Genomic DNA, 23,873 nt, shown 5'->3' with positions numbered 1-23,873 from the left:
TACCCGATATACAATCTTAGCTATATATCCGACCATCTACATCAGACCATACTCCCTTTAATTCAATATTCAACTTACGTCTAACGACTATGGCTACACCCCGAGTTCTCGTACCAAAAGAAGAGTGACTAATATTATGATATGTGTTGTCCGCTAACGTATCTATGTCTTTCTCTAGAATGTGCGTTTCGCTTAGCAGAGCAACGTCCACCTGGAGTTTTTTCTTGAGGGGTTATAGGAACAACCACCTCATGTTAGAACCAAGGGGGTGGTTGGTTCCCTGGTGTGTTGGAGCGGAGTCAACTCCTGGGTTAAGAGTCGGGGGGGTTTTGTGGAGGCTGTGACATGGTGCACAACAATGCCAGCATACGCCCCTTCCGCCGGGGTGCTGTTTCAGCTGACCCCTTTGGCGCCTGTCTAGTCCGCAGTGCTCCAGGCTCAGGTCAAGTGCCTGCTGCCTGGATTGAGGGATCGACCTCTTCTAGAAAAGGGAGGTCGTCTCCCCGGTGCGCTGCCTGCTCCCGCTGTAGGTGTAGCCTCTTGAGTGCTTCGAGTTTACAGCCATGCCACCCTGAACACGCCGGATCTCGTTCGATTTCGGGGGGTCCTGTCCCTTCTGGGTCTGGGTCCTCCTTCGCGCTCCGCTGCTACGGCCTTGCCACGGGGTTGGGCTTTGCTCTTGACCCCGTGATTTTAGGGGTGGTAACAGGGGTTTGTTCCTTTTCCGTTTGTTCCCTAGTGGCATGCGGGTTGTGCGTTTGTGTAGTCGTGGGTACGCCCCACGGTCTGCTCACCCTGTGCGTTGAGTTGCTCAAGCTCTTCTTCGCGCAGTCGGATCCGTCTCCCTCCCGTCCTCCAATAGGGAGGGTCGGGGGGGCTCGGGTCCTCCCCGGTTCTGATGGTTGTGGGGGGCCTCAGTGGGGTACATTTGTCGAGCTCAGCTCTGCTCAGCTCCTGTGTTGCACTATGACGCTGAGCAGAGCTATACGATAATATAACGTACGGTTATGTATATAACCATAGTTATATGAGTATAGTGACGCTCAGCGTCAGGACTCCCCTGCGGCCCCTTGATCTTGCCTTGTGGTGAAAGATTGGGAAGGAGATGAGGGCATGGCCACACCCCTGCTTATGTAGGTAGCAGATGGGGGTGTGGTCAGACAGATGTTGGTATGTAAAGGTACATTGTGAGTTTTTATTCAGTGCGCAAGTACTGAGGTGGAGTATTTGCACTATGACGCTGAGCGTCACTATACTCATATAACTATGGTTATATACATAACCGTACGTTTTTTTTCTTTCGTTTTTTCGTATTTCGTATTTTGCGTTCCACATTGATGTGGCATAATTGCGAAACGTGTTTAGTCCCTTGTTTGAGCCGAATCTGGGTTTAACATGATTTGTGGAGCTTCCTCTGGTGTTGTGATCGTGGTATTCACTGACCTTTGGGAAGTATTTTGACGTCATATGATGAATTGAAAATGGGGGACCCTGATGTAAACAAGGTCTTTCTCTGGTCTGCATCCCCTTAACAATTGTGTGTATTGAGCTGTACTGTATTGTACCCATTCTGCAATCTGTTAATAAAGTTTTCAATCAATCAATCAATCAATCAATCAATCAATCAATCAATCAATGGAAGGGACGAAATGCTGCGCTAGCGAGGCCGCATGATGCGCAGAGCGCCGCGCAGTAGCGACCACGTCCAACATGTTTTGGTTGTGGAGAGAGACGATGTTTTCATTCTGCTAGGGAATTAGCTCGGCGGTAGGTGTCCATGCAACTTGTTTAAAAAAAACAGTCCTATTTTCTTCTCGCGGAGGGAAAACCCTTATATCGTAACGAATTGATGCTGTAACACTAGTATTATCATGGTGATATGAACGCAGCTCGTCTTGGCGGACGAAGGACGTGTGAAATAGTCTCCTGTGGCCTAGTTTGTGTGTGAAGCCCCGGGCTCGGGTCGGAGCTCAGCCCGCACCGAGGGCCTCAGTCAACCCACTGCCATTTCCTCCTGACCTGTTCCTGTAATATTTTCATCAAATATAAATATATCGTTAGATTTGAAGTCGTGAGATTGATCAGATAACTACTGCACCATAAACATTTGCAGAAGAGGGACAAGTGGACGTATTCATGTCCACATAGTTGCTGCAGAACCCTCACCATTAACCAATATAATAATAATAATATCACCTGCAGACATGTCTCTAGTAGCCTACGGGAGCAGTGACAGTGACTCGGAAGAGACATCCAGCAAACCCAGCAAAGGAGGGCTCTCCTCGCTCCTCCCTGCTCCCAAAGCAGGACTGTCCAGTTTACCTAAGCCCAAGAAGAGGACGGGACCTGTCAAGATCACTGTACCACAGATCAGAGGAGCGGCTGTAAGTGAGGAGTTGTTTTAGATTAGATTCAGGTTCATTGTACAGCACAAGTACAGTACAACGAAAATAAGTGGGAATCTAACCAGAGTGCAAATGTAACAGTAAAGTGCAATAACAATAGTAATAATTCTAATCTGATGTAAGAGGTCTGGGTAACAGAGTATTGGCAATTTCTGCCACATTTGTTCAATGCACTGTAAAAAGAGATGGATGTATATTATGCAGGTGTTGGTAATGATTGTAAAAGTGATTTTGTCTTATCAACAGTCGGACTCTGACGATGATGAACCTGTTAAGAAGAGAGCACAGACTCCGGTAAGAACCTCTCTAGCTGGAGCTGCTAAAAGGGTTTTTCTCCGCTCGTACTGCCTTCATCATGCTGTCTCAGCAATGAGTACTCAATATCCAGTATTACATCCTGGACCAGGTGTTCATCCTGACATCCCAGTCACGACTGTTCTTGTGTGCACAAGTTATGGGGGAGAACATCACCACCCAAATTAAGATCAGTTATTTAGTTATTTCCATGGCCCAGGAAAGTATAAACAATGGGCCTCATGCATGAAGCGATATAAGAACAGATTTCGTTCTTAACTAGCATTTCCTTTTACTTTGTTCTTACCTGAGATTCAGCAAAGTTTTCTTATTGTTGCTATTTTCTCAGATATTCTTTGAATATAAGCGTTATAAGGGATTTTGGCTAGGATATTTCCTGGAAGGCGAGATACAGGCCGCTAAGCTACTAATGTTAAATCCAATGGCATTTCAGATATACAGAAGCTACAGTTAAAACTCAAACTGCATATGATCGGTATTGATGGTCCACCATGAATGCATGAAGGGGGGGGGGGGGGGGGGGGGGACGTTGTTTCTGATGATTGATTACCAATAACCGCGTTAGCCTCAGTAGCCACATTCGTTGACCGGGTGGATGGCTATCAAAACAAGGTCTGATCAGCTTGTAATTTACGTGAAAAAGATCTTACCGTGGGCCGGTTGGATCCCCCAGAGCATTTCCCAGTTATCGATCGCCATCTGGTAGATCGATATGTCCATTGGCTGATGATATATTCCTTTACTGCATAGTGAAATCCGCGTCCCAAAACGTAATCCGTGTAACAGGCTATAGGCATCGCTTCAGGTTAGTAGAAAACTACATTGGAAATCCAGAAAAAACAAGACAACTTCTGCCACAGGGAACACTGCATTATCGAGATAGCGCCCCTAAGAGGATCTGGCCGGTAATGCACTTTTTCGAATTCAAAGAGTAGTGTACTTCTGCAGTGCCGCTCGGTGACCTTGGGTAGGTTATTAAAATGGAATAAAAGCCAAAACAACCTTGCCACGGACATGTCCGTGGTTGGTCCTCAACCGGTGGATTCGAACCACAGATTTATCCGTGGCCCGTCCCGAATGTGTTAAGAGAACAATAAGAAAAGCCACCGCCACATTCATCAAGCCGTTCTTAACGTCGAAATCTGTGCGTACCCAGGAAATTTGCATGATGAATCCCACTCATTCTTAAACTCAAAAGCGCGTTTGCGCTAAATTCATTTGCATACCGACACGCCCACCATCTCCTTATAAGGCGAATGAGGCGGGTGTAAAACAGCCGAGTTTCGCCATCTGATCGCTGTCTGATATATTCAACAGGAAGCGCTTTGCGATCTCAAAATGACACACACACGTCTCACGGCTTGCGACTCAGTGCATGTGTGTGTGTTCCTGTGGGTCGATCATCGCATATGTGTGTGTGTTAATCTGATGACAAATAAACACTTATACTTGTACTTATACGTATACGTACTGTATAGTGCGAAATAAATCGTTCCAGCAAAGTAGGCTTTGTCAATAGGCCTACTGAACGACTGGCTGCGCGCTTGTCAAGACAATCGCGGCACGCAGTATACTGATATATATATGCCGCTGATCCGTATTATGCTCTCTCCTTTCAGAGAGAGATGACAGGTGACAGATCCGGTATTTCCGAACCTATAGGTCAGGGGTTCCCAACTTTTTTCCCCCAGGGACCCCCAAACATCTCTGATGAAATTCCTGGACCCCCCTTCTAATAAAATACCATAACATACTTTTTTTTTGTCATTTTAATACTTTTTTTTGTCATTTTAATAACAAACTGCTTATACACAGGCATATGCACCATAATTAGACCCACTATGCTTCTTTGACTTGTGTCTTCAATCAACAAATCTCATCTTGCACCATATGTATTTCAAAATGTTGGCCAATATTCAAATCCTGTATTCATCCTCTCAAATCAGGCCCTAATGGTGAACGGTTTGCATTTATGTTGAATGAAGTAAGAATCCACTGCAGTAAAAATATCCTCACCTCGAGTGGTGGTAGTAAGGTTGACTGACATGAGAATGTCCTGCTTCAGATCCTCATTTTCGATATACTCCACATAAACGATGAGCACAGCCTCGTCTGCGACAGTTGTAGTTTCATCAAGTTATATGGCAAATGGACCCTTTCTAAGCTTTTCTGACAGCTGCTGCTCGCAATCACTTGACATCTTATCAATTCGGTCTTTCACTACATTGTTCGAGAGTGGTACTGATTTTAGTTTATCCGCCACTTGTGGGCCGCACAGTTTCTAAACCATTTTGATGCAGGCTGGTTTGATGAGCTGCTCGCCAATATTGTGCGGTTTCTTTGCTTTTGCAATTAAAAGCGAACACTTAAAGGAGGCTTCGGTAGCCTTCTGTAAATCACTGCCACCCCTGCTCCACGCTACTCTAACATCAACAGGCTTGTTCGCCTTGAGAGACTGTTCTTTCCTCCGAAAAAAGTCCAGATCCTTTCCAACGGTTTCTGGGTGCTTAGACGCCTGATGTCTCTTCAGCTTGCTGGGCTTCAGGCTCGAGTTTGCCAACTTTTCTCCACAAATCACACACTCAGGTTGTTTGTCTGGTCCCTCAGTGAAGCCCATGGTGATGTAATTTTCGCGATTGCTGTAGGTCCTAACTTTTTTTGCAGATGAGCTGCCGTCATCTCCTTTTCGTTTGTCACACATTTTCGCCTCTGGCGGCTGACTGCAGACGAGCCGAGAAAGTTAACTAGCGTGCTAGGCTAGCTACGGAAAGTGATACAGTCAACTGATTCGCGTTTTAGCGGCTACTCGGTAGCCTACTGTTAACGTTCAAAAATCATGTCTAGATGTTTATTTATTTATCTTTATTTTTTATTGTAGTGGAGAGACTATTCATGCTTCTGATGATACAAATATGCTAATTAAATATTTCTATAAAAAAAAAAAAAAATCAAATCATCTGTGGTCTGGCGGACCCCCTGCGCCCCCTGGCGGACCCCAGGTTGGGAATCACTGCCATCTCTGTCATCTCTCTCTGAAATGTCCGTGACTAAAACTCAGAGTGCGCTCAGAAATTTAGGTGTGGAGTAGAGTTTTGATTGATTGATTGAACATTTTATTAACATATTGCAGAATTGGTACAATACAGTACAGGTCAATACACACAATTGTTAAGGGGATGCAGACTAGAGAAAGACTTTCGTCTTGTTTACATCAGGGTCCCCCATTTTCAATTCATCAGGACAATTATATGACATACATGACATACAGATAGACAGTACTGCTACATCTATACAGAGAAGAGAAGAGAGGAGAGGAGAGGAGAGGAGAGGAGAGGAGAGGAGAGGAGAGGAGAGGAGAGGAGAGGAGAGGAGAGGAGAGGTTGTAAATATGCGTTATATGCGTATGGCCTGGGCAGCCAGAATCTAACTGTTCTAACAGCAATATATAATCCATTTCAGAAGCAGAACGCACGCAATAAGTTATAATAATAATTAGGGCTGCAACTAATGACTAATTTGGTAGTCGACTAATCTGCCGATTATTTTTTCGATTAGTCGACTAATCGAAAACCAATGTAAACAACAACAATAAAAAAAAAAAAGGATTTTTTTTTTTTTTTTTTTTTTTTTATTACCTATCTTTGTGAAAGTGGCTTCTCAGCTCTGGTCCAGCTGAAGACAGAGCAGAGGAACAGATTGGACATTGAGCATGACCTCAGAGTTGCTTGTCTACCATCACCCCAGACTTTGAGACTCTTGTCAGGACCAAACAACAACATCATAACATGATGATCCCATAGCAAATTAAAATAATGACTCATGAAACATTTGAATTTGGATCTTTAAGCCACTTTAAATGAAAATGTATTTGAAGAACAATACAGCAATCACTCATAACAAGATAAATAAATTAAATAATACAAATTAAAGTGGAAGTGTACTTTAAATAACTTTTGTTTGCTGTGTGTGAGAGGAGTCCGTGTGTGTGTGTATGTGTGTGTGTCTTACTCTGATCGCTGTGTGAGTGAGAGGAGTGTGTGTACTGTGTAATTTGTGTGTGTGTCTTACTCTGATCGCTGTGTGAGAGAGAGGAGTGTGAATGTGTGTGTGTCTTACTCTGATCGCTGTGTGTGAGTGAGAGGAGTGTGTATGTGTGTGTGTCTTACTCTGATCGCTGTGTGTGAGTGAGAGGAGTGTGTATGTGTGTGTCTTACTCTGATCGCTGTGTGTGAGTGAGAGGAGTGCGTGTGTAATGTATTGTGTGTCTAGTCTGATCATCATCTCCTGCAGGGGAACAATGTTTTCAATGTCCAAAATTTGCTATGGGATCATCATGTTATGATGTTGTCTGGAACCCTGAGAAGCCACTCTCACAAAGATAGGTAGTGCACAAAAAAAAAAAAAAAAAATTAAATAAATAATTTTTTTTTTTTTTTTTTTTAATGACTAATCGACGCAACAATTTCTCGTCGACGATTTTTTATAATCGACATCGTCGATTATGTCGACTAATGGTTGCAGCCCTAATAATAATAATAATTATTGAAAAGTTCTGCATGGGTTTATAAAGTCGTATTTGGGGGTACTGTATTTGGGGGCAATTGACCAATGGTTTGCTTTCAACCCATGAACTCCTTCCTCACCATTTTATATATTTTTTTTTTATAAAAACTAAAACTGTATTGTATTATATTGTTTGTTTTGTAAAGTGTCTTTGAGAATTAGGAAAAGCGCTATATAAATCGTATGTATTATTATTATGAATATACCGTAATTCCTCTAATAGTAACCCCGGCTTGTATTTTTTTCAACTGTAGCGGATACCAGGCTTGTATTAGGAGGAGGCATGTATAAGAGAGAGGCCTATATTTCAAATTTTCAAACGGATCATAATGAATAAATCAACATTTTGTGTCAGTTTGAACCCAGTAAAATGTACTGGGTTCATTTATTGAAACCAAGTACTGTATGAAATACGGTAGTAAACAGTGCAATTAATTACAGGTGGTCAAAAAAAGTTAAATAAAGTAAAATAGTACAATCACAATACTGGTATAATAATAATAATAATAACTTTGTTTTATACAATTCTGAGGTAGGCTTACTCTCTTGGTAAACATTAACACATTATATGGTATTTACTGCACAGCCAGGCCAGCATATAACAACAATAACAAAATATATTGCCTATGGTAAATCCGTTGAGGGAAATACCGTAATTCCTCTAATATACATGAAACCCGGCTTGTATTAGGAGGCCGGCTTATAATTGCTTAGCTCAACAGCGCACCCGGTCATTAATAGAGACCCGGTTTTCAATTGAATACCGGTTACTATTAGAGGAATTACGGTAGTCTTTTTTAAATGTTTCTCTGGGTAAGAATTTCTTATTTCTGTAAGAGTGCTCTCGACCACTCTTATAATTTGTTCTTGCCTGAGAAAAAAGCAACAATAAGAAAACGTTGCTGAATCCCAGGTAAGAACAAAGTAAGAGGAAATGCTAGTTAACACTTTCAGTGCCACGAGGTGGCGCCAGAGTTAGCTCTTGAATGCCACCATCGGCGCCAATGTTATCGTTAATATCGCCTAATCTATGTTTTAAATTATGGCTATGTGTCTAATCTGCCCGTCGCTTATCAAAGAATCCTTTTCCAGTCAGTGCTGTCAAGGCAGATTGGTTTTTTATCGCTTCATTTTCGTTTGAGAGCATTTTGAAAAGCACCAGTTTTGAGGTAAAAAACAGTCCATTCTGGGGCATTCTATGATAATCGTCTTTTACTGGAATATTCCAGAACGTTGATATTTGTCGGCCTATTTATGAATCGTTTTCAAATAAACGCTAGATGATCAATATTATACATACACGCACGCCCATTCGAGCCGTGCACGGATAATCGCTGTGTTCATTTCCTCTTGGATTTTTACAGTGAAACCGATAGAGGACATTTCACAAAACAGCTTATATCTTCATCAAAATTAGTCTGATTATCCTAACACTGATAACATAGATTCCTTACCTGACATCAGATGGTATCCAACTGGTATATTCCAATTCCTGATCACCATTCGAAAAAATCGATAAGTATAGATCCAACGTGATACAGTAGAACACATGATTCCACGGGGCTCAGAGCCCCCTGAATGAACTCTGGTACTCCGGCTGCATGGGTGGACTGGAAAATGTGGAGTACAGGATTTTTTTCCCCATCCATTTTCATTGAGTCCATTCCAAAATCCCTTATGTCATCTGGGAGACGATAGGGGGCGCTTTTTTCCACATCTGATCGCCGGCGGCGCTCGGGTAGACTAGGGTAGGCTCGCGTGATGCAATATGATTTCAGATCGCTAAAAAACAAAATCCGAGAAATCTCGTGAGAGGCTTTCAACGAGATATTAATAATTCCGAGAAAACTCGTGAGTGGCATAGAAAGTGTTAAGAACGAAATCTGTTAAATCTTATATCGCTTCATGCATGAGGCCCATTGTATGTGTGAACATGACCTATTCTCTCATAAAGCCATAAACCAGAGAAGTAAGGCTTGTGATGTCATAAAGTCTGGAGCTGCTCCACTGACTCTAGTTTTGGGATTGGGGAGAGTTTGTTTGAGTTGTTTGTTTTCACTGTTTACGAACAGTCTTAGGCTATGGTTAGACTAGTGTATTCCTGGCGTTTTTTTATACGTTTTTGACGACGTTTGATGTCCTATCTACACAGAAATGCGTTTTTTGGCGTTTTTTTGTGGATACGGCTGAAACGCAAAATTGTGTTTGCGTTTGGAGATACGCAAAAAAAACGCTTCGACAACAGCGTGTAGTCAGCACGGAGCAGTTGTTGCGAAAACGCCCATGCGCAGTAGATACCATCTGCGTGCCCTTCCGGTGACAACAGTGTGTGTGTTTGGGACAGAGCTCCGTGTCCCAAATAGCTTCAGCTACCATGTGTTGTCAAGTTATTGTTATAAGGACCCCAGTCCAAGCTACAACAGTCTGCATTCCCTTAACAATTGTTTGTATTGAGCCGTATTGTATTGTACCCATATGCAATATGTTAAATAAAGTTTACATCCATTCATTCTGCTAGCATTACCGATTGCATGAGCAGCTGGCTAACGTGAGCTATCAGGATTCAGACCCTGTTAGCTCAGAGTTCCTCTTTCAACTTAACAAGCATTAAACAAAATGGCCCAGTCATCTATTCACCTTTGTTTAATACACACAGCGTTGTCTCTAATGTTATCTAACTACTGATAGCTCGCGATATCATCAGTTTCGTGCTGGCTAAGTAGCGTGAGCTAACGTTAGCTTCTAGCCACAATGCTATATTGTTATAATGGCATACTCCATTGACGTTAGCATGCAGCTAACAATGCTACCGATCGTTTTTTAGACTAAACTATCCGCTCTTGGTGGTCACTTGTGTTGATGTTAGTTTTGTTTCATCAACAAATGACAGGCAGAACACACAGTGAATGTATCCGTTTTGTTTATTGCACTTTTATTAGGCTTTGCTGAAAAATTATTGCTGCATTGAGTGCATCTTGCATTGCAAGATGGTGGCGCGGCATAGGCGCCTGCCTTATTGACATTTTCTTTGCTGGAGCTTCCACCAGGAAGTGTATTGGCACATTCTATAAATCACGTTCTGAAGAAAGCTGCAGAAAACGATAAAAACATACTTGTACTTTAGACCATATTTTAGTATGAATATGTGAATGAAAAAGTTTAACGTTGCTACACCCTGAACAATACATATAGGACATTGAATGGGCCATAATAATGGCAATTTAGCAATAGAATTTAAAAAGTTATAGCCCTGCAAAGAAGGGGAACTTCTCCATAGACAAATAGAGATGGCGAGGGATGGTAAATTATGAATTTAACCCATGGCGATCAAAGTGTTAACAAAAGGCATTCGTTTTGTGGCATTCACGTTACCTAGATTTATCAATAGCAATAGTAATATATATGTTTCTTTAGACTAGAATAAGTTAAATGAACTTACTGTCTCGGAAAAGTTGCCGCATGTCAGTGTTGTTGAGTCAAGTTTACTCTTGAGTAGAACTAAAGCAATGGCCGACTTTAAGAAACTCAAAAAGCAAATAGTCGCTTCCCATTGGTGCTGAGCACAGCAGAGGCGGGTGAAAGTGCTGTAAACTCAGAACAATCTCGCCTTCTGGTTGGTTGCATTTGCCTGAGAATTTGCCTTTCCATTCTGGCCTGAATGCGCACAGGACATTATGACCAGAGAGATCTAAATATGTCGGACTTCAACAGATATTCCCGGTAAAAAAAACGGTAATTACCGGATAACGGAACCCCCCCCCCCATGCTGCTCTTGACGCCTGAATTTCCCCAAGGGGATCAATAAAGGAATATCTTATATTTTCTTAAACAAGACAACCTGTCTCTGTCGCCAACACTTTTCCCCCTAGGCTCCAGGGACAGGCCTGTCCTCCCTTCTGCCCCAGCCTAGAAACATGAGCATAAAGGAGACCAATAGACCACTGGTTCCCCACACTCTCACCAAGCGCCCGGGGCCCATGACCCCCCGGCCCGGAAAGCCAGCACAGGGTCTCCCGAGCTCCAGTGCCTCCCCTTCCGCCATCAAAGCCGCAGCCAAGTCGGCTGCCCTGCACCTGGCGCGACAGATCGCCTCAGACGACGCGGACAACGACGACGACGTGACCCCCGGGAACTACTTCTCCTTGGGCGACGGCTCCAAGCCCGCGGTCGCCAGTCTGGAGCCCGAGGCCCCGAAACCCTTCCTTCCTCTTCATCCCGGACCCGAGAGCGGCCCCAGCCCATCGGACGCCCCTCTCGACTTCGGGGCCCCCCCTCCGGGCGCCGGGGGAGGGGCGTGGGGGAATCAGTACCAGCAGCCTGCAGGGCCAGAGGCTCAGGTAACGACGCCTTGTTTTCTGTTTACCATGGTTATCATTCAAATCGGTTAAGATTCAAACAGATCAGATTCAGATTTCAGATTCAGCTTTATTGTTGCATCTTTGTCATATTTCACATACAAAAAAGAGCAAAATTCTTGGGTCTTGCCCGCTCGACCTACAGCATGGCAATAAAATACACAATAGACCGATACAATACACAAAAACACAATGAAAACCAGCATAATAGTGATGTATGAGAAAGTGACAGTGCTGAGTGTGGTTGATATGAAAAGTGCAACAGTAGAATAAAATCAATGTAAAATACTAAATACATAAATAAATAAAATCAGAATGACTAAATAGTGTTCATGAGTCTGGTGGCTTGATGATAGTATGAGTACTTGAGCCTACAGTGCAATAGTACAAGAGACTGATCAAACCAACAACATCAGAGTCCCTGAACAATAATGGATGTCGGGCGGCTAGGTGGTGCAGTGGGCAAGGCGCTCACCACCAATGCAGGAGACGCTGGGTTCGAGCCCAGCTCTCCGCATTGCTATCAGCTTGGCTGGTCGTTCATACTAATACAATTGGCAGTATTAGGGGGTGGGAAGCTGATGGGTGGGGATCGGACGTTGTGGACAGCGACTCCTACAGGTCGGTTGGTACGCCTGCGCAGCAGAATCAGGAAGCGACGGGGGCGGCGTGCCCTCCAAACGCAGACCCCCGACGCTGAGAGATCGCGCTGTGCAGGTGAAAAGATGCGACTGCTGCTTCCTCGAGATGTAAGGCTTAGTCCACATTGCAGCCGGCTTGTGGGAGGCATGGCCTAACAGCGTTAGAGACAGGGGAGGGTAGAATTGGACGATACGAAATTGGGATGGGAGAAAAATAGAAAACGGGAGAAAAAGTAGATAAAAAAAATAAAACAATAACGGATGTCTCTCACCAGGGGTGTCTCCAAAAGATGTTTCCATTTCATGAATGACGTGTACGCTCTTCTTGTGTTTTCAACTTTACCGCAGCATCAATTTGAGTAACATTCCAAACTTTTCCCCATCGGACAGGGTTACTATAATGAGCCATATTACCCGGATCCTAACGCCGGATTGGATGACGATGAAGAGCCCACCTCCTCTGCCATGTTCGAGGAAGAAGCGGTAAGAAGTGTGTTGTTTTCTCTGGGGGAACGGAGACGATTCAACCAGCAACTCCATTCTGATTATTGAAGTAAATATTAGTTACATTTTTGTTTTGGTAATGGTTTGTTTAAATACATTTCAGTAATGTTAACGGGTACTGGCGTACAAGTGTGGTGGAACTGACTCGGTCAACAACAATTTAATGCATGCAATTAAAACCGGGTATTGGTGTACAGCATTATCTTCATAAATTCATTAAATAGATGCACACATGTATTAATTTAATTATAATATCGATTATCAATCTTACATATCGCTGCAGATCTGAAGATGTACACATTCATATCAATGCATGGAGATAACATTATTTATTAGTTATTTCCACACCCCTGCCGTTCACCTATGTTGTTCTCATAGTATCCATCATGAAGGTGAATTAAGACCCTGGAACCATGAGACCAGGGTGGGATCAGTGTCTATTATCCCCTCTAAAGAGAAGCTATTTCCTAATAACGGGGACTAACGAGACTAACCAGGCCCCTATTTCTTTGAATGGGGAGCCATCTGTATCTATGAATCTGTCATAAAATGTATATCATTGCTTTTCTTTCATAATTGAAGTAACTGGTTAATGACTCATGACACTGAATGGTTAATTTGGTCAAAGAAGAACATCTTGCGATAGTGAATGAAATGTGTCTTTCCCACTTAGACCAGCTTCTATGCATGCACCATCTGGTGGTTTCTGCCAGAGAGTCCTTAGTTCCCATGGCAACCACTTACTGTGTGATTCCCCTTGTGCAGTGATGGTTATTCATTTAAAACATCTTTAAAACTCACATTTCATCTAAATATGCAGCTAATTATAACATCACATTTATTTACAAGACTTGTTGTTATACAGATTGTCTCTGAAATGGGTTCTCTCTTGTGTTGTAGTTCATGAGAGAGTCTCAATGAGACTCTTTATATAAACTCTGGAAGGGATTCTCTTGTTATATAGACTGTCTGGAAGGGGTTCTCTCTTGTTATATAGACTGTCTCTGGAAGGGGTTCTCTTGTTGTATAGACTGTCTGAAAGGGGTTCTCTCTTGTTATATAGACTGTCTGAAAGGGGTTCTCTCTTGTTATATAGACTGTCTGAAAGGGGTTCTCTCTTGTTATATAGACTGTCTGAAAGGGGTTCTCTCTTGTTATATAGACTGTCTGAAAGGGGTTCTCTCTTGTTATATAGACTGTCTCTGGAAGGGGTTCTCTCTTGTTATATAGACTGTCTCTGAAAGGGGTTCTCTCTTGTTATATAGACTGTCTGGAAGGGATTCTCTCTTGTTATATAGACTGTCTGAAAGGGGTTCTCTCTTGTTATAGAGACTGTCTCTGGAAGGGGTTCTCTCTTGTTATATAGACTGTCTGGAAGGGGTTCTCTCTTGTTATATAGACTGTCTCTGGAAGGGGTTCTCTCTTGTTATAGAGACTGTCTGGAAGGGGTTTGCTCTCTTATAGACTGTCTCTGAAGGGGTTCTCTCTCTTATAGACTGTCTCTGAAGGGGTTCTCTCATATAGACTGTCTCTGAAAGGGTTCTCTCTCTTATAGACTGTCTCTGAAGGGGTTCTCTCTCTTATAGACTGTCTCTGAAGGGGTTCTCTCTCTTATAGACTGTCTCTGAACGGGTTCTCTCATATAGACTGTCTCTAAAAGGGTTCTCTCTCTTATAGACTATCTCTGAAGGGGTTCTCTCTCTTATAGACTGTCTCTGAAGGGGTTCTCTCATATAGACTGTCTCTGAAGGGGTTCTCTCATATAGACTGTCTCTGAAGGGGTTCTCTCTCTTATAGACTGTCTCTGAAGGGGTTCTCTCTTATAGACCATCTCTGAAGGGGTTCTCTCTTATAGACTGTCTGAAGGGGTTCTCTCTCTTATAGACTGTCTCTGAAAGGGTTCTCTCTCTTATAGACTGTCTCTGAAGGGGTTCTCTCTTATAGACTGTCTCTGAAGGGGTTCTCTCTTATAGACTGTCTCTGAAGGGGTTCTCTCTTATAGACTGTCTGAAGGGGTTCTCTCTCATAGACTGTCTCTGAAAGGGTTCTCTCTCTTATAGACTGTCTCTGAATGGGTTCTCTCATATAGACTGTCTCTGAAGGGGTTCTCTCTTATAGACTGTCTCTGAAGGGGTTCTCTCATATAGACTGTCTCTGAAGGGGTTCTCTCTTATAGACTGTCTGAAGGGGTTCTCTCTCATAGACTGTCTCTGAAGGGGTTCTCATATAGACTGTCTCTGAAGGGGTTCTCTCTTATAGACTGTCTCTGAAGGGGTTCTCTCTCTTATAGGCGGCACGGTGGTGTAGTGGTTAACACTGTCGCCTCACAGCAAGAAGGTCCAGGGTTCGAATCCCGCTTGGGGACCAGGTTTCCATGATGCCAGTTACCCAGGTGGGGTATCTCCCAGGCCTTTCTGTGTGGAGTTTGCATGTTCTCCCCGTGCTCGCAAGGGTTTCCCCCCCCGATAAGATAAACCCAATGGAAAAACATGCACAACAACAAGATCGCTAACGCTGTGGCGTCCTTGACGAAGACGGACAGGAGCACTTGGATTGGTCCCCTGGCGCGGCTCACGTGGCGCCTGTCTGCTCCCGGCTGCCCTTGGGGGGGAAGGACGACGGGATGGGTTAATCGCAGATACGCATTGTATGCATGGTTCGCATGTGTGCCAAATGGTGACCTCGGAGCAGGTCCTAAAATTATTATTATTAATTATTAATTATTATAGACTGTCTCTGAAGGGGTTCTCTCGTATAGACTGTCTCTGAAGGGGTTCTCTTATAGACTTTCTCTGAAGGGGTTCTCTCTTATAGACTGTCTCTGAAGGGGTTCTCTCATATAGACTGTCTCTGAAGGGGTTCTCTCGTATAGACTGTCTCTGAAGGGGTTCTCATAGACTGTCTCTGAAGGGGTTCTCTCTTATAGACTGTCTCTGAAGGGGTTCTCTCTCTTATAGACTGTCTCTGAAGGGGTTCTTTCGTATAGACTGTCTCTGAATGGGTTCTCTCTTATAGACTTTCTCTGAAGGGGTTCTCTCTTATAGACTGTCTCTGAAGGGGTTCTCTCATATAGACTGTCTCTGAAGGGGTTCTCTCTTATAGACTGTCTGAAGGGGTTCTCTCTCATAGACTGTCTCTGAAGGGGTTATCTCTTATAGACTGTCTGAAGGGGTTCTCTCTCTTATAGACTGTCTCTAAAGGGGTTCTCTCTCTTATAGACTGTCTCTGAAGGGGTTCTCTCTTATAGACTGTCTCTGAAGGGGTTCTCTCTTATAGACTGTCTCTGAAGGGGTTCTCATATAGACTGTCTCTGAAGGGGTTATCTCTTATAGACTGTCTCTGAAGGGGTTCTCTCTCTTATAGACTGTCTCTAAAGGGGTTCTCTCTCTTATAGACTGTCTGAAGGGGTTCTCTCTTATAGACTGTCTCTGAAAGGGTTCTCTCTCTTATAGACTGTCTCTGAATGTGGTTCTCTCATATAGACTGTCTCTGAAGGGGTTCTCTCTTATAGACTGTCTCTGAAGGGGTTCTCTCTTATAGACTGTCTCTGAAGGGGTTCTCTCTTATAGACTGTCTGAAGGGGTTCTCTCTCATAGACTGTCTCTGAAAGGGTTCTCTCTCTTATAGACTGTCTCTGAAGGGGTTCTCTCATATAGACTGTCTCTGAAGGGGTTCTCTCTTATAGACTGTCTCTGAAGGGGTTCTCTCATATAGACTGTCTCTGAAGGGGTTCTCTCTTATAGACTGTCTGAAGGGGTTCTCTCTCATAGACTGTCTCTGAAGGGGTTCTCTCGTATAGACTGTCTCTGAAGGGGTTCTCTTATAGACTTTCTCTGAAGGGGTTCTCTCTTATAGACTGTCTCTGAAGGGGTTCTCTCATATAGACTGTCTCTGAAGGGGTTCTCTCTCATAGACTGTCTGAAGGGGTTCTCTCTCAGACTGTCTCTGAAGGGGTTCTCTCTTATAGACTGTCTCTGAAGGGGTTCTCATATAGACTGTCTCTGAAGGGGTTATCTCTTATAGACTGTCTCTGAAGGGGTTCTCTCTCTTATAGACTGTCTCTAAAGGGGTTCTCTCTCTTATAGACTGTCTCTGAAGGGGTTCTCTCTTATAGACTGTCTCTGAAGGGGTTCTCTCATATAGACTGTCTCTGAAGGGGTTCTCTCTTATAGACTGTCTGAAGGGGTTCTCTCTCATAGACTGTCTCTGAAGGGGTTCTCTCTTATAGACTGTCTCTGAAGGGGTTCTCTCTTATAGACTGTCTCTGAAGGGGTTCTCTCTCTTATAGACTGTCTCTGAAGGGGTTCTCTCTCTTATAGACTGTCTCTGAAGGGGTTCTCTCGTATAGACTCTCTGAAGGGGTTCTCATATAGACTGTCTCTGAAGGGGTTCTCTCTTATAGACTGTCTCTGAAGGGGTTCTCTCTCTTATAGACTGTCTCTGAAGGGGTTCTTTCGTATAGACTGTCTCTGAATGGGTTCTCTCTTATAGACTTTCTCTGAAGGGGTTCTCTCTTATAGACTGTCTCTGAAGGGGTTCTCTCATATAGACTGTCTCTGAAGGGGTTCTCTCTTATAGACTGTCTGACGGGGTTCTCTCTCATAGACTGTCTCTGAAGGGGTTCTCTCTTATAGACTGTCTCTGAAGGGGTTCTCATATAGACTGTCTCTGAAGGGGTTATCTCTTATAGACTGTCTCTGAAGGGGTTCTCTCTCTTATAGACTGTCTCTAAAGGGGTTCTCTCTCTTATAGACTGTCTCCGAAGGGGTTCTCTCTTATAGACTGTCTCTGAAGTGGTTCAACTTCTCTCATATAGACTGTCTCTGAAGGGGTTCTCTCTTATAGACTGTCTCTGAAAGGGTTCTCTCTTATAGACTGTCTCTGAAGGGGTTCTCTCTTATAGACTGTCTCTGAAGGGGTTCTCTCATATAGACTGTCTCTGAAGGGGTTCTCTCTCTTATAGACTGTCTCTGAAGGGGTTCTCTTATAGACTGTCCCTGAAGGGGTTCTCTCTCTTATAGACTGTCTCTGAAGGGGTTCTCTCTCTTATAGACTGTCTGAAGGGGTTCTCTCTTATAGACTGTCTCTGAAGGGGTTCTCTCTTATAGACCGTCTCTGAAGGGGTTCTCGCTCTTATAGACCGTCTCTGAAGGGGTTCTCTCTCTTATAGACTGTCTGAAGGGGTTCTCATATAGACCATCTCTGAAGTCAAGTCAAGTCAAGAGTTTTAATTGTCACGGCATACAGGTATACAATGAAATGCGGGTGGTCTTGCCCGCAACGATGTGCAATACAGTGGTACAACATATAACTATAAATGTGCACATTCGTTGCTGAGCAAAACCCATGGCGACTGACTCGGGGTCGCGCCAAGTCACTCAGGGGGACCAAGGGGTCCTCATATAGACCATCTCTGAAGGGGTTCTCATATAGACCATCTCTGAAGGGGTTCTCATATAGACCGTCTCTGAAGGGGTTCTCTCATATAGACCATCTCTGAAGGGGTTCTCTCTTGTGCCATAGTTCATGAGACTGCAGGGGAAGAGGAATCGGGGGAAAGAGGAGGTGAAGTTCCTGGAGATCAAGGGAGACGACCAGCTGAGCGGCAACCAGCAGTGGATGACCAAGAACATCTCTGAGGAGAAGCAGGAGCGCAAGTCCTTCAGCAAGGTGAGCGGGCAGCGCTGTCTGGCGGGGGAACAAACTAGGGCTGCTGCGATGGCCGCACAATAATTCTATATTATCCAGGGCTTCCCCAGAGTCTTCAAACAAGATGGTGCAAGTAGCTGGTGGTCCAGAGGAGGGCTGTGACCCCCGTCCTCAAGGCAAAGACATTTGCAATAAAGAAAGTAATTTGCTGTAATTTCCTGCAACTTAAAAACATAATTTCAATAAAATAGCAAACACCAAGGGTAAATGTATTTAAGTACATTGTATAAGGTTGCACAATAGTTGCCAATAGCTGGCCCTTTTTTTTTTTTTTATAAACACATGGTGGCGCTGGTGCGTAGTCATAGTGGCGCTGCGCCCCTCTACCATTGTTTAGGGAAAGCCCTGTTATGTTAGAACATCTTTCATTGGATCATATCGTAATGATATTGTGATATCGCGGCACACAATTGTGTTGTGTAAATATATATATTTGTTGTGCTCCATAATGGTGTCCATTCTTTTGAGAATGCCAATTGAAAATTACAGTTATCCTTAATTTACACAACACAATTGTGTGCCACGATATCACAATATCATTACGATATGATCCAATGAAAGATGTTCCAACTGTAACGGGGCTTTATAATATATATAATCGTGGCCAATATATATATATAATGGCATGTGTGAGATGGTTTGTTTTTGGAGCTTGGAGCCTCTCATCACTAGAAAGTAGGGCTGGGCGATATGGCCTAAATATGATATCACGATATTTTCTGACCTTTCGGCGATACACGATACACATCACGATGTTTTTCTTTTTTACCCCAAACAATTCATTATGAGGCTTACCAAGACAGTATTTGAGTTTGCAAGCTAACATTAAAGACAAAATAAAATACCCATGCATTTAGCATTTTTATATTAGATTTAGATTATTAGATTATATATTGCATATGAGATATTATATGATTTAGATATGAAATATGATGAATTGAAAATGGGGGACCCTGATGTAAACAAGACTAAAGTCTTTCTCTGGTCTGCATCCCCTTAACAATTGTATGTATTGAGCTGTACTGTACCCATTCTGCAATATGTTAAAGTTTTAAATCAATCAATCAATAAATAGCATTTTAATGAAACTACTGTATATATGTATGTCTCTAAATGTTTTGATGAATTGAAAATGGAGGACCCTTATGTAAAAAAGCCGAAAGTCTTTTTCTGGTCTTCATCCTCCTGTACTGTATTGTACCCATTCTGCAACCTTTTAATACAGTTTTCATTCATTCATTCTGACGGAAACATAATCATTTTGATTGACAGTCGAGTCTGCCAATGATGTCACACCGCTTGCACCCGCCCTGCTGTTCTTAGCACCAATCGGCAAGCGTTATTAGTTTTTGACTTCCTGAATGTCCTGTGTGCTGAACATCAACAAAGCTACTAACGTTAGCTCCCTGCGGCCGTCGAGTAGGAGACCAGTGCTTCACAGGATGACTAAATTAGGCATAATGATTTTACTACAACGAATGTTATAATAAAAGCCTTTCCATACATCTGTCTGATTGAAAACTGTATTAACAGACCGCGGAATGGGCATATCTCAGCACGGGCTGAGATATGAACGAGTAACGTGTGGACAGATTGACGCGACACAATCCTCTTGGGCAAAACATCACGATATCCACGATACGTTGAAAAAGTGTATCGTTAATGAACTGTACCCGATATTTATATAATATCGTCATATCGCCCAGCCCTACTAGAAAGTGATGTTTTATCTGTTTAAAAAAAAACTTTTCTTACCTTGTATTTGCAGAAAAAAGGAGACCAACCCACAGGACAACAGCGGCGCAAGAACCAGATCACGTACCTCATTCACCAGGTGTGTGACATTCAAACATGTGTGACTTTTAAATAGCACCGCGGGCTACTGGAGATGAAGAACGCGCTGCAGCGGCCGTCAAAACTATTACGTGCAAATTTGTAGAGCGTTAACGGCAATACACCTGATCAAATTCAACAATGAACCTCTCCTCTCAGCCATATTATGTTGCTATTACATTTACATTTCGTAATTTAGCTGATGCTTCTATAGGATTTAATAAGATTTGTGGAAGACGAGGTGAAGATCACATGATTTCTTTGTCATTTTATCCACTTCATGCACCACTTCAACACGAGCGTCACAATGTTTAGTGTTTAGTGCGGAGACTGCCAGTTGTGAGAGGAACTTGGGATACAGCGTAAAGTATATCGGGAGCTCTCGCAGGTTTTACATTTAAAAACTACATTATAAAACAAAGCCAGAGTAAATTGACCAATAACCTAGTGTTACCTAGTAACATGCACGCTCACACACAAACACACACCCCCACACTTACACACAGTAAAGGGAGAAATGACAATGAGGACTAAATTCCCACTCCTCCCAGGCAGTGTGTCGAAGTGTCCTTGAGTAAGACCCTTAACCCCTAACTGCTCCTGATGAGCAGGTCGGCACCTTGCATGGTTGCCTCTGCCAATGTGTGAGTGAATGGGTCAAATGTGAGGAACAAATTGTAAAGCGCTTTGGATAAAAGCCCTATATAAATGCAGCCATTTACCATTTTGTCTCTTATAAGGAATATAAGACGGTAAGCAGCACTACTACTTCTTTTTTTAAATGTTCGCCTTCTGACAGGTTTGCGATTTGATCCTCAACTCCTTAGTCCAACATTCTGTGAATACCTAGAATCCCAAATCACGTAATTTATTTTACTAATGATAATGATGAAACCTCTCATTCATTATTATTGGAAACCTTTAAAGGAATATGCAAGAACTTCTAGATACATGTAAACTACCAGAACTGAACCAACAAGATCGTAGGGCATTAACACATTGACGGCCACTGCCAAAATGACATGCAAGGAAATTATGAGATCAATTGGCTCCCTGAAGAAATGGTAAAAGTTTGGGTCCCCCTATCTGCTTAAAATGTATAAACAATCATATAAAGATGGTACATCAGATCAAAACATTGGATCAAAACATTCTGGCCAAAACACTAGCCAGAAGACTCACCTAATGAGTAAAATTGTACATAAAGATCAAACTGAACAGTGAAAACACTGTCAAAAGCAAACCCAACTGAGACCATCTCCCGTGGTGTCAGAGGGGTCAGAGATTGTTTGGAGTGTTCACGTATGCGCAGAAAAACGGGGACAGAAAAGATCTTGGTATCTGCAGGGTTATTAAAAAGTCTTAAAACTAAGGCGGTCGGGTGGCGTAGCGTAGATTGCGCTCGTCACCAATGCAAGAGGCTGCGGTCTCGACTCCCGGAGTCAGCATTGCCCTGCGGCTTGGGCCGGTCGTCATACTAACTCGTTTGGCTGAGTTAGGGGGAGGGAAGTCGTGGGTGGTAATCTGGCGTTGTGGACAGCGACGCCTACAGGTCTGGGCGCCTGCTCAGCGAAAGGCAGGAAATGGTGAAGGCAGTGTGACCTCCCACACCTTACGCTTCACCAATGAGAGTCCTCGCTGCCAGGTGAAAAAAAGAGCCACTGGCTGTCTCCACATGTGTCGGAGGAAGCATGTGGTGGACTTCAGGGTTCCCTTGTACCGACCAGTAGGAGGAACATGCGCACAACAACCAGGTAGGGGAGGGGGGGAATTGGCATAATGACTAAATTGGGATGGGGAGAAAAATAGAAAATCAGGCGGAGAAAAAGAGGATAAAAAAAAAAAGTCTTAAAACTTATCAAATTCATAATTCACAATTTAAGGCCACATTTGCACATGTATTACATTTTTAGGGGGCTGCCGGGAGATTAAATAATATTAAATCATTCAATGTTTTTGTATTCAAGTAGTTTTTTGTGGGGCTACCAGGAGCTTGGTGCGTCTGGCGTGAGCTTGTATGGAACGTGCAAGAATTTTAATTGGAGCACAAATGCAGCAAGTGCAGCTACCAGTGCAATGTCAATGTTCCGTTATGACATTTTGCTCTAAATGATTTTAAAAAGGTCTGAAAAAGTCTTACGTTTAACTTGGTGAAACCTGCAGATAGTGGTTTGTCCGGCAGCGTGGCTACATGAGTAGAGCTCCGGACTCATGATAGGAAGATCACCTGTTCGAGCCCCGGTCAAGGCTGTTGTCGGAAAGTGGTGGTGTTGTTGTCCAGCAGGGGGCACTCTGTCCTCTGGACTAGTCAGCTGCGAGTGCCGTCCTTCGGATGAGATGCTAAACCGAGGTCCTTACTGAATCTCGGTTGTTAAAGAAACCAGGGCGCCTATCGTAAAGAGTAGGGGGTTCTCCAACGTTCCTGGTCAAATTCCCAATCAGGTCTCTGACATCAAGGCCACCTAATAATCCATTCCCCTTAATTGGCTGATGTCAATCCCTGTCTCCTGAGCCGGTCAGCCATTGTGTAGTGTGATGTGTGCCTGGTGCCAGTGTATGGCAGCCATTGAGCATGCGTAGCCCAAGGTTGGGTGCTACCAGTGGTGGTGAAGGAGGCAATTTCCCCCCTACATTGTGGGGAGCGCTTTGAGTCTAGAAAAGCGCTATATAAATGTAATGGATTATTATTATTGTTATTATCATCATTATACCCTGTAAATACATCGTATCTTCTTACTTCCAGGCAAAGGAGCGCGAGCTGGAGCTGAAGAACAACTGGGCGGAAAACAGGCTGACGCGCCGGCAGACCCAGGCCAAGTACGGCTTCTGAGACCGCGGCGTCGCAGAACCCTGACCCCAGACACTAGAGCGTAGAGTTCCCTACCCAAGTGGGAGTTTTCCCTCCGCGGTGTGGAGAGAAAGTAATGCACAATAATACAAGTTTCATACGTCATCTGTGACGGAAGGTAAACAACTTTTGGCGGACGTAGTTTTTTCTTTTTTTAGACAGCCCGTCTTCGCTTGCTGGTTTCTGCGGTTGTACCGCCGTGTTCCGACGACGCACTGCAGTGCAAAAAACACCAGACGGTGTCTGCAAAATGGCTTTTGCCGTTTTAGACACCATAACCGAGTCAGCTAGTTGTAATGTTACGATGTAGCAAGGCCACACACAAAAAAGAAAACGGCAACACCCAAACAATCAAATGATTACAGTCTCCAAAAGTTGCTCGCATTTCATCAAATGACTATGCAGGGAAGTATAGATATCTTAATATGGACTTTCGTGTTGTTCTCCCATATCTGATCATCCTGAATTTGTGTTTTTAGCATTGTTAATATTCAATAGTTGTTGTTCTTTTTGGAGGGGGGGGGGTCTGTCTTTGTATAATGTGGCTCCTGTACAGAAGTGTGGAGTCGAAACCTCAGAGCTGCTATATATAGCCGTTACACAGTAGTTTCCCGGAAGACCTTTAATTTAATACATTTCCTAAAAATGATGCAATTTGTGCGTGATTATGTAATAAATTGATTTCTGTTTTTGTTTTTTA

The 23,873-nt window shown here is 43.4% G+C and overlaps 1 protein-coding gene across 1 annotated transcript; it reads left to right on the top strand.

Moving 5' to 3' along the window:
* The first annotated feature begins 1,722 nt into the window (after positions 1 to 1,722).
* Positions 1,723 to 23,873, top strand: prcc (proline rich mitotic checkpoint control factor). The gene is made up of 8 exons (XM_084311708.1): positions 1,723 to 1,767; positions 2,203 to 2,384; positions 2,652 to 2,699; positions 11,153 to 11,620; positions 12,670 to 12,762; positions 18,307 to 18,453; positions 20,261 to 20,326; positions 23,069 to 23,873. Exons 2-8 carry the CDS (start codon positions 2,205 to 2,207, stop codon positions 23,153 to 23,155), a joined length of 1,089 nt encoding a protein of 362 aa, XP_084167834.1. The 5' UTR covers positions 1,723 to 1,767; positions 2,203 to 2,204; the 3' UTR covers positions 23,156 to 23,873.

This window comes from Notolepis coatsorum (assembly GCF_963971535.1).
Source record: "Notolepis coatsorum genome assembly, chromosome: 4".
In the NCBI taxonomy this organism is placed as follows: Eukaryota; Metazoa; Chordata; class Actinopteri; order Aulopiformes; family Paralepididae; genus Notolepis; species Notolepis coatsorum.
This window is presented reverse-complemented; position numbering and strand designations above follow the sequence as displayed.